General features: G+C 46.4%; 1 protein-coding gene across 1 annotated transcript in view; it reads right to left on the bottom strand.

Annotated features, from left to right (window-relative positions):
- PPP3R1 (protein phosphatase 3 regulatory subunit B, alpha) overlaps positions 1-9,842 on the bottom strand; it is an 83,862-nt gene extending 74,020 nt beyond the window's left edge. The window contains exon 1 of the mRNA XM_056567909.1: positions 9,540-9,842. Within this exon, the coding sequence (XP_056423884.1) occupies positions 9,540-9,542 (3 nt within the window). The 5' untranslated portion in view covers positions 9,543-9,842. The remainder of the gene's footprint in view (positions 1-9,539) is intronic.
- Positions 9,843-12,008: the final 2,166 nt, after the last annotated feature.

Below are 12,008 nucleotides of genomic sequence, written 5' to 3'. Positions count from 1 at the left end.
GTCTCCTCTCTCTCCTATATAAGGACAGTATATTACAGGACAGGTCTCCTCTCTCTCCTATATAAGGACAGTATATTACAGGACAGGTCTCCTATCTCTCCTGTATAAGGACAGTATATTACAGGACAGGTCTCCTATCTCTCCTGTATAAGGACAGTATATTACAGGACAGGTCTCCTCTCTCTCTCTCTCTCCTATATAAGGACAGTATATTACAGGACAGGTCTCCTCTCTCCTATATAAGGACAGTATATTGCAGGACAGGTCTCCCCTCTCTCCTATATAAGGACAGTATATTACAGGACAGGTCTCCTCTCTCCTATATAAGGACAGTATATTACAGGACAGGTCTCCTCTCTCCTATATAAGGACAGTATATTACAGGACAGGTCTCCTCTCTCCTATATAAGGACAGTATATTACAGGCATGGTCTCCTCTCTCCTATATAAGGACAGTATATTACAGGCATGGTCTCCTCTCTCCTATATAAGGACAGTATATTACAGGACAGGTCTCCTCTCTCCTATATAAGGACAGTATATTACAGGACAGGTCTCCTCTCTCTCCTATATAAGGACAGTATATTACAGGACAGGTCTCCTCTCTCTCCTATATAAGGACAGTATATTACAGGACACGTCTCCTCTCTCTCCTATATAAGGACAGTATATTACAGGACAGGTCTCCTATCTCTCCTGTATAAGGACAGTATATTACAGGACAGGTCTCCTATCTCTCCTGTATAAGGACAGTATATTACAGGACAGGTCTCCTCTCTCTCTCTCCTATATAAGGACAGTATATTACAGGACAGGTCTCCTCTCTCCTATATAAGGACAGTATATTACAGGACAGGTCTCCTCTCTCCTATATAAGGACAGTATATTGCAGGACAGGTCTCCCCTCTCTCCTATATAAGGACAGTATATTACAGGACAGGTCTCCTCTCTCCTATATAAGGACAGTATATTACAGGACAGGTCTCCTCTCTCCTATATAAGGACAGTATATTACAGGACAGGTCTCCTCTCTCCTATATAAGGACAGTATATTACAGGACAGGTCTCCTCTCTCCTATATAAGGACAGTATATTACAGGACAGGTCTCCTCTCTCCTATATAAGGACAGTATATTACAGGACAGGTCTCTCTCCTATATAAGGACAGTATATTACAGGACAGGTCTCCTCTCTCCTATATAAGGACAGTATATTACAGGACAGGTCTCCTCTCTCCTATATAAGGACAGTATATTACAGGACAGGTCTCCTCTCCTATATAAGGACAGTATATTACAGGACAGGTCTCCTCTCTCCTATATAAGGACAGTATATTACAGGACAGGTCTCCTCTCTCCTATATAAGGACAGTATATTACAGGACAGGTCTCCTCTCTCTCCTATATAAGGACAGTATATTACAGGACAGGTCTCCTCTCTCTCCTATATAAGGACAGTATATTACAGGACAGGTCTCCTATCTCTCCTGTATAAGGACAGTATATTACAGGACAGGTCTCCTATCTCTCCTGTATAAGGACAGTATATTACAGGACAGGTCTCCTCTCTCTCCTATATAAGGACAGTATATTACAGGACAGGTCTCCTCTATCCTATATAAGGACAGTATATTGCAGGACAGGTCTCCCCTCTCTCCTATATAAGGACAGTATATTACAGGACAGGTCTCCTCTCTCCTATATAAGGACAGTATATTACAGGACAGGTCTCCTCTCTCCTATATAAGGACAGTATATTACAGGACAGGTCTCCTCTCTCCTATATAAGGACAGTATATTACAGGACAGGTCTCTCTCCTATATAAGGACAGTATATTACAGGACAGGTCTCCTCTCTCCTATATAAGGACAGTATATTACAGGACAGGTCTCCTCTCTCCTATATAAGGACAGTATATTACAGGACAGGTCTCCTCTCCTATATAAGGACAGTATATTACAGGACAGGTCTCCTCTCTCCTATATAAGGACAGTATATTACAGGACAGGTCTCCTCTCTCCTATATAAGGACAGTATATTACAGGACAGGTCTCCTCTCTCTCCTATATAAGGACAGTATATTACAGGACAGGTCTCCTCTCTCTCCTATATAAGGACAGTATATTACAGGACAGGTCTCCTATCTCTCCTGTATAAGGACAGTATATTACAGGACAGGTCTCCTATCTCTCCTGTATAAGGACAGTATATTACAGGACAGGTCTCCTCTCTCTCTCTCTCTCCTATATAAGGACAGTATATTGCAGGACAGGTCTCCCCTCTCTCCTATATAAGGACAGTATATTACAGGACAGGTCTCCTCTCTCCTATATAAGGACAGTATATTACAGGACAGGTCTCCTCTCTCCTATATAAGGACAGTATATTACAGGCATGGTCTCCTCTCTCCTATATAAGGACAGTATATTACAGGCATGGTCTCCTCTCTCCTATATAAGGACAGTATATTACAGGACAGGTCTCCTCTCTCCTATATAAGGACAGTATATTACAGGACAGGTCTCCTCTCTCCTATATAAGGACAGTATATTACAGGACAGGTCTCCTCTCTCTCCTATATAAGGACAGTATATTACAGGACAGGTCTCCTCTCTCTCCTATATAAGGACAGTATATTACAGGACAGGTCTCCTCTCTCTCCTATATAAGGACAGAATATTACAGGACAGGTCTCCTCTCTCTCCTATATAAGGACAGTATATTACAGGCATGGTCTCCTCTCTCCTATATAAGGACAGTATATTACAGGACAGGTCTCCTCTCTCCTATATAAGGACAGTATATTACAGGACAGGTCTCCTCTCTCCTATATAAGGACAGTATATTGCAGGACAGGTCTCCTCTCTCTCCTATATAAGGACAGTATATTGCAGGACAGGTCTCCTCTCTCTCCTATATAAGGACAGTATATTACAGGACAGGTCTCCTCTCTCCTATATAAGGACAGTATATTACAGGACAGGTCTCCTCTCTCCTATATAAGGACAGTATATTACAGGACAGGTCTCCTCTCTCCTATATAAGGACAGTATATTACAGGACAGGTCTCCCCTCTCTACTATATAAGGACAGTATATTACAGGACAGGTCTCCTCTCTCCTATATAAGGACAGTATATTACAGGACAGGTCTCCTCTCTCCTATATAAGGACAGTATATTACAGGACAGGTCTCCTCTCTCCTATATAAGGACAGTATATTACAGGACAGGTCTCCTCTCTCCTATATAAGGACAGTATATTACAGGACAGGTCTCCTCTCTCCTATATAAGGACAGTATATTACAGGACAGGTCTCCTCTCTCCTATATAAGGACAGTATATTACAGGACAGGTCTCCTCTCTCCTATATAAGGACAGTATATTACAGGACAGGTCTCCTCTCTCCTATATAAGGACAGTATATTACAGGACAGGTCTCCTCTCTCCTATATAAGGACAGTATATTACAGGACAGGTCTCCTCTCTCCTATATAAGGACAGTATATTACAGGACAGGTCTCCTCTCTCCTATATAAGGACAGTATATTACAGGACAGGTCTCCTCTCTCTCCTATATAAGGACAGTATATTACAGGACAGGTCTCCTCTCTCTCCTATATAAGGACAGTATATTACAGGCATGGTCTCCTCTCTCCTATATAAGGACAGTATATTACAGGACAGGTCTCCTATCTCTCCTGTATAAGGACAGTATATTACAGGACAGGTCTCCTATCTCTCCTGTATAAGGACAGTATATTACAGGACAGGTCTCCTATCTCTCCTGTATAAGGCCAGTATATTACAGGACAGGTCTCCTCTCTCTCTCTCCTATATAAGGACAGTATATTACAGGACAGGTCTCCTCTCTCCTATATAAGGACAGTATATTGCAGGACAGGTCTCCCCTCTCTCCTATATAAGGACAGTATATTACAGGCATGGTCTCCTCTCTCCTATATAAGGACAGTATATTACAGGACAGGTCTCCTCTCTCCTATATAAGGACAGTATATTACAGGACAGGTCTCCTCTCTCTCCTATATAAGGACAGTATATTACAGGACAGGTCTCCTCTCTCTCCTATATAAGGACAGTATATTACAGGACAGGTCTCCTCTCTCTCCTATATAAGGACAGTATATTACAGGACAGGTCTCCTCTCTCCTATATAAGGACAGTATATTACAGGACAGGTCTCCTCTCTCCTATATAAGGACAGTATATTACAGGACAGGTCTCCTCTCTCCTATATAAGGACAGTATATTACAGGACAGGTCTCCTCTCTCCTATATAAGGACAGTATATTGCAGGACAGGTCTCCCCTCTCTACTATATAAGGACAGTATATTACAGGACAGGTCTCCTCTCTCCTATATAAGGACAGTATATTACAGGACAGGTCTCCTCTCTCCTATATAAGGACAGTATATTACAGGACAGGTCTCCTCTCTCCTATATAAGGACAGTATATTACAGGCATGGTCTCCTCTCTCTCCTATATAAGGACAGTATATTACAGGACAGGTCTCGTCTCTCCTATATAAGGACAGTATATTACAGGACAGGTCTCGTCTCTCCTATATAAGGACAGTATATTACAGGACAGGTCTCCTCTCTCTCCTATATAAGGACAGTATATTACAGGACAGGTCTCCTCTCTCTCCTATATAAGGACAGTATATTACAGGACAGGTCTCCTCTCAACTATATAAGGACAGTATATTACAGGACAGGTCTCATCTCTCCTATATAAGGACAGTATATTACAGGACAGGTCTCCTCTCTCCTATATAAGGACAGTATATTACAGGACAGGTCTCCTCTCTCCTCTGTAAGGACAGTATATTACCAGGGATGTGGAATTCCTATCGCCCGACGCCCGGGACAAGCAGTTCCAGGCGCCGGGCAGGTGATTTCTTCAGCCCTGCTTCGGGCAAGCAGCGTTAAATGCCGGAAGAATTCACACAGGTCCGCTCACACTGTTATTGTACTTACATCTCCCTGCAGCAGTCTATAACGAGACTTCCTTGAAGGGATGCGCGCGATTGGTGACATCACATACGCAGCTCAGGACGTCGCGACGCTGACGTCCCGTGCGGTGCCTGTGATGACGTCACCTATCGCGCGCATCACCGCAAGGAAGTCTCGTTATAGACTGCTGCAGGGAGATGTAAGTACAATAACAGTTTGAGCGGACCTGTGTGAATTCCTAATATGAGGGCCTCCCTGATCACCAGGGGCAAAACTATATTCTTAAGGGGCATAATTGTTTAAATACCAGGGGTAATATCTATCTGAGAACCTGTATAAACCTATTTGGAAACCCTATTTGGCTCCCCAGTAGGTAGGCAGGCCCCAAGGTAGATATGATCCCCATCAGTGATGGCGGTCATCGCTATCTGAGGCCTCTATACCTACTTTGGAGCCATACCTAATGGGGGTCATATTTCTCTGGGGCCTGTCTTCTTATGGGGGAGCCCTACCTGATTGGGGTAATATCTATCTGGGGGGCCTCAGGGATGTGGAAATTTTGTAGCCTGGGCAGGTGAATTCTAAAGAATTCACAAATAATGGGGCAATCAATTTTGCCCTGTAACTTAACTTCTATAGACTGGAGTTGTGCAGCGCAGGACGACAGCGTCCCGGCGTAGGCACGTACGATGACGTCACTCCTCACGTGCCCCTCAGTCTGGACCGAGGATGGGGTCCAGTAACAAAAGTGACCGCTGAGCCCCTGAGCCTGCCGGAGCACACATGGGGCCGGAGTACAGGTAGCAGGGGATCAGAGAGGTGGTGAGGTTTGGTAGATAATGTGGGAGAGGAGAGGGGAGGTTGGGCTGAAATATGACACGAAGGGCATCAGAAGGGATGGGGGGGGTATAATGACACAGGGGGCATCAGAGGGGGGGGGGATATAATGACACTGGAGGCATCAGAGGGGGGGGGGATATAATGACACTGGAGGCATCAGAGGGGGGGGGATATAATGACACTGGAGGCATCAGAGGGGGGGGGAATATAATGACACTGGAGGCATCAGAGGGGGGGGGGGGAATATAATGACAGGGGGCATCAGAGGTGGGGGGGAATATAATGACAGGGGGCATCAGAGGTGGGGGGAATATAATGACACAGAGGGCATCAGGGGGGGAATATAATGACACAGGGGGCATCAGAGGGGGGGGGGGGAAATATAATGACACTGGGGGCATCATAGTGGGGGGGGGGGGGAATATAATGACACAGGGTCGGTCGTTGCGTCATGCAGACAAGCCCCCATTCCTGCCGGGGCCCTTTACAAGAGATCGGGGGGAGGGGTTTCCAGCGGTCAGGATAAGTTATTTTGCACTGCAGTATTCCTTTAATGGGGCGGACTTACTTATCAGGGACCCTATCCACCTAATGGGGTGACATACTGGTCTGCCTATCAAGTTTTTATTAATAAAAGACCTTATTTACATACTATTTTGGTTAAAATCACTTTGTACCAGGGCAAGTGGATTGTTATGAGAGACAAGTAGATTCTGCTCCGTTTTAGTCCCTTGGACAAGTAGTTTTAAAAAGAAAAATTCCACACCCCTGATTACCTTGCCATTCTAATAGCCAAATATGCCGCTGAAGAAATTGTGCAGCTTGGCCAACAGGAACGATAAAAGAATACAACACCTTATTGGTATACATAGCAGTGGTACAACCTGTAAGCAAACTCATGCTGCCCTACCTGCCAGTTTTAGGTGCAGGTATCAGGGAGAAGTGCCCACTGGACAGCTGCCCCCCATAAGCCAGCATGATTGACAAGTGCCTTACTACTTGTGTATAGGAAAATGCTAGAGATGAGCGAAGTTACAGATATTCGATTCGTCACAAACTTCTCCGCTCGGCAGTTGCTGACTTTAACCTGTGTAAATTAGTTCTTCTTTCAGGTGCTCCGGTGGCTGTAGACTCTCTCCTAGGACTGGATCCACATTTTCCAGCCCACCGGAGCACCTGAAAGATGAACTAATTTACACAGGTTAAAGTCAGCAACTGCCGAGCTGAGAAGTTTGTGACGAATCAAATCACTGTAACTTCGCTCATCTCTAGAAAATGCCTATCGATCTCCCTATACCAGTGTTGGACTACAACGTGTGTTCTCTACAGTGAAGTATAGTAGGTTGGGAACGGCTTGAGGTAGGGCAGCACAATATTGTTTGACAGAACTCTTTGAAAGCAATATCCAAAAGAGGCGCTTATTAAAAATAAGGCCTGGTGCACAATGTAAACAGTACATGGGATGGATTCCAAATCATTTCACTCTGTTACCCATAACTATTCACTAATGGCCAGAAAACTGAGGAGGGGGGCTGACCAAAGAGGCCATTCCCTAAAAAGCTGCGGTACAAGGAGGTGCAGGTTATGTAACTGTAGGGGGGGGGGGGGGGGTTACAAGCCATAAAATAAAAATCTGTATGAAGTTCTTATCAGGTTGGGTTCCCATTACGTTTTCCCCCATACAGGAGCGCAAACGGCAGAGGAGAGCTAAAAACTTGCGCTCCCGTATGCAATTCATTCCAATAAGCCGACCGCAGTGAAACATTTGGTCAGCTTATTTTTGCCCCATATTTTTATATTCCGGAGTTCTCCTTTAATGCTTTTTATTATACATGGGTATAGTCCAGGCCTCTCATTGGTGCAGGGTACTGTAGTCAGCCCTATTCCAGTTGGGCATTTGCGACAGGCACACTACTCAGAGATAAAGGGGGTACACGTAACAGGCTGCTCAAAATGAAGGGGCCCCCCATGTAACAGGCATTCCCCTGTGAATATTGGGGGCGCCCTGCAACAGGCACTACTTCACTAAGCACACTGCTCTGGGGGGGGGGGGGCGCCATTTGACAGACTGTTCTGACAGAAGAGGAGGCCCCCCATTCAAGAAAAAGGGAGCCCCTGAAAGAGAGGACACTGCTCTGGGGAGGTAGGTGGGCACACTGCTCTGGGAGAAGGCACAACCCTCCAGGCAAAGATGTGGGGGGGGGGGGGGGCACCCATGACAGGCACCTATGATAGTCATCGCTCAGAGGCATTGATTGCATTCTGTAACCCCCCACCACATAGTAAACACATGTAGGTGGCTCAGAGGTTCCCTTCAGGCCCAGATACGGCCGCTCTCCTGACTGCAGCATTTACCTTTAATCCCATTACCAATTCACGCAGCATCATCATCATCTCTGCCATTCACATTACCCCTCTGGCTACCGCACAGGGTTTACACCACAGTCTGGCACAGGCGGCGTGTTCAGACACCGCTCTACTAAAGCCTTCGCCCAGACACATGAAGCTGCTCTAGGCCCCCTCCCTCTGCATGCATCAAGCAAGCGGAGCGAACACTGCTGTAGTGGGCGAGCATGTAAATCCCTCCGAGGAGGAGACGGATCCTAGGTGACAGCTCAGCATGTACCACCGCATCCCCGCACAGGCAGAGAAGGCAGCGAGACCTCTGCTGTCAGTCACAGGGAGGGGATCATTAGAAGCCACCCCCCCCCCCCCCCCCGGACCACTTCCTCCGCCACATTGTCATTTATTAACCCCTACCTCCCCAGTAAGAACCTGCACACCATACAAATGTAAACAGGCAGAAATGGATATAAATAAAAACGCTGAAATGTTATATACTGCAGTGGTCAAGCTAAGGGCCTCCAGATTTTGCTAAACTACAACTCCCAGCATGCCCGGACAGCCGTTGGCTGTTCGGGCATGCTGGGAGTTGTAGTTTAGCAATATCTGGAGGTTCACAGTTTGGAGACCACTGATCTACTGATGAATATCTGTATTATGAATCCCTCCTCCCCCGGATCATGTGTCATGAGTGCAACTGGGGTCCACGTCAATCTGGGAGCCAAAGGCGGGCGGGGGGGGGGGGGGGATTTCTCTATGTAACACGCCAGAGCCAATAACATCAACAGTGTCGGGGTGTAGATTACTGCAGAGCATCACACACACACTAAGGCAGCACTCCGCCTGTGAGTGGGAGACAGGGGCTGAGCTAGTGTCTCCTCCAGAAACACTGCACTGCAATGGAGGGGGTGGATGTGATAGTGATATATATATATACATATTATATATATATATATATATATATATATATCACTAACACTTACATACAATATACACACACTCTAATATATATGCAAAATCATAGGATGTTGCAGTATCGTAAGATTTTGTATTACTGGACTAATATGGCTACTCCTTACTATATATATATATATACATATATACACAAAAAAAAAATACAATTATATATATATATATATATATTATACACACAAAAAAAATATATATACATACATATACACACACACTACAGATGCACGAATACCGCTCCGCACCCGTTCACACACAGCAGGTACCGCAGCAGTGACAGGATCCGCAGTGATAACACAGCTGACAGGGAAGACGGCGCTTCCGCAGCCCGTCTGGGCCCCAGGCTCCCTCACACACAGCCCCGCTCCCGCCTCACATATCACCGCAGTGCGGCCCTCGTCCCAGCTTACCATGTTGTCCGCTCGGTGCCTCTTCCCGGGCTGCTGTTACGTGTGTGTGGGTGGCGGGTGAAGCCGCGTTGCTATGTCAGCCGTGTAGACGAAGCCCCGGCCGCCGGATAATGAGGACGCTTCTTCGCTGAGCCGCAGCCGCTTACTAGAAGCCGCTTACTAGAGGGGAGAGAGAGAGCGCGAGAGAGCGGGCAGCCGAGCCTGGGAGGGAGCGGGGAGGGCTGGACCTGACGTCACACAGAGTCTGGAGGGGGGCGGAGCCCTCCCGCCGCTATGTCCGGGTATATTTTGGTTGAAACAAACGTCACATCGCAGCGGACGTCGTGACGTCACCGCGGAGTCGCCACTTAAGGGCGTGGCGTGGCGAGGCGCCGCACTGCGTCGTTGCGGGAGCCAAAGGGCGCCATATTGGATAAGGGCAGGGGAACGGTTTGTTGTAGGGTGTGTGGTGTATGTGACTTGACAAGAAATGACGGGAAATGGTCATTAGTGCGTAACGCTTAGGGTTATGTACTCGCGAGCTAGTTCGTTAGGGGGTTTATAGAAATTGTGGGAGAACAGGTGGAGTAGTCGCCAATGACAACCAATCAGATTACTTCTTTTTATGGAGAAAATGGCCTCTGGAAAATGAAAGCTGGAATCTGGTTGCTATGGGCAACTGTACCACTGTTTCTTGCATACAATTTGATGAATTTACTCCCCTAGGGCAGTGTTTCTCAAACAGGGTTCCTCAAACTGTTGCAAAACTACAACTCCCAGCATGCCCAGACAGCCTTCGGCTGTCTGGGCATGCTGGGAGTTGTAGTTTTGCATCGCCTGGACACACTTTGGTTGGGAAACACTGCCCTAGGTGTTGTGCAGTGGGACAGGTTATCAAGGAATAGAAAAACATAGCTGCTCTCTTCCCAAAACAGCGCCACTCTTGTCCTCAGGTTTTGTGTGGTATTGCAGCGCATTTCTATCGAAGTGAATGGAGCAGGTGTGGCAGTGTTTTGGGAAGAGAGCAGATAGGTTTTTCTTTTTCTGGAAAACCCTATTCACACACACAGTATCCTGCGCAAACTTGATGTGCAGGATTCAAAGCTGCAGATTTGATGCTTCAGAGTTCAATGTAAACTAAATGATTGGTCGCAGCTTCAAATCCTGTGCATCAAAGATGCGCAGGATACTGTATGTGTGAATTGACCCTTAAAGAGGTATATTCACTTCAGACGTTCATGGCTTTGGCCATATATGTTTGATAATAGATGTCACCCCCAGGACCTTCACCTATATCAAAATGAAGGTGGTCAGGAATTTGGCAAAAAAAAATGAACAAGGGATTTCTTTAGGTTATTTAAAGGAGTTGTCCTAGTATAACAACTTATCCCCTGTCCACAGGATCTGGCGTTGTTTCACAACCAAGGTGCCTTCAGCTGTTTCATAACTACAACTCCTAGCATCCCCTGACAGCCAGGGTTTCGATAAGGGGAAGCTGCAGGAAATGATACACACTAGAGATGAGCAAACTTACAGTAAATTCGATTCGTCACGAACTTCTCGGCTCGGCAGTTGATGACTTTTCCTGCATAAATTAGTTCAGCTTTCAGGTGCTCCGGTGGGTTGGAAAAGGTGGATACAGTCCTAGGAGACTCTTTCCCAGGACTGTATCCACCTTTTCCAGCCCACCGGAGCACCTGAAAGCTGAACTTATTTACGCAGGATAAGCCATCAACTGCCGAGCCGAGAAGTTCGTGACGAATCGAATTTACTGTAAGTTTGCTCATCTCTAATACACACCAAAAGACATGTAAAATGCTTGATGAATTCCCCCCTGGATCTTCATAGGAGAGATTTAAAATGTCATCTGCTTTACTGCTGCTGTAAATTCGAAGGAGTTTCCATAAGGATATGGCCACATTATTCCTGCTAGCTATGAAAGCAAAGAACAACCTGAAATATAACCTTTATTTCATCTCATTACTAATACAAGACCGATATGATACCTATTGATCAGTTCATTATTTCTCCTACCCTAAGGGTACGTTCACACAAGCGGATCCACAGCGTACTTTACGCTGCGGATCCACCGATGAAGGACCCTCTGTATTCTGCCTTCACATGTGCCTACTCGCAGCGGCAATACGCCGCTACGTGTAGACACACTGAAACGATGTGCGAGTTGCCGCGCATGCGCGGTGTACTCGCACACATCGCGGCCGCTCCCCCTGCTGATTGAGCTAGGCCGAGAGCTGTCGCGTTTTGAGTATACTGTGCATGCGCGCAGCGACTCGCACGTCGCACTGTGTCTGCTCGTAACGGCTCTGAGCAGGCACATGTAAAGGCAGCATACAGAGGTCCTTCAGCAGCGGATCCACAGCGAAATCCGATGCGAAAATCCGCTCGTCTGAATGTACCCTTAGGCTGTGTTCACATGTTCCGGTTTTTAATTACAATTAGCGGGTACAAAGCCAGGAATAGACTAGAAAA

This window comes from Hyla sarda, chromosome 3, assembly GCF_029499605.1.
Source record: "Hyla sarda isolate aHylSar1 chromosome 3, aHylSar1.hap1, whole genome shotgun sequence".
Lineage (NCBI taxonomy): Eukaryota > Metazoa > Chordata > Amphibia > Anura > Hylidae > Hyla > Hyla sarda.
Note: the sequence above shows the minus strand (reverse complement) of the source record. Positions and strands in the feature narration are given on the sequence as shown.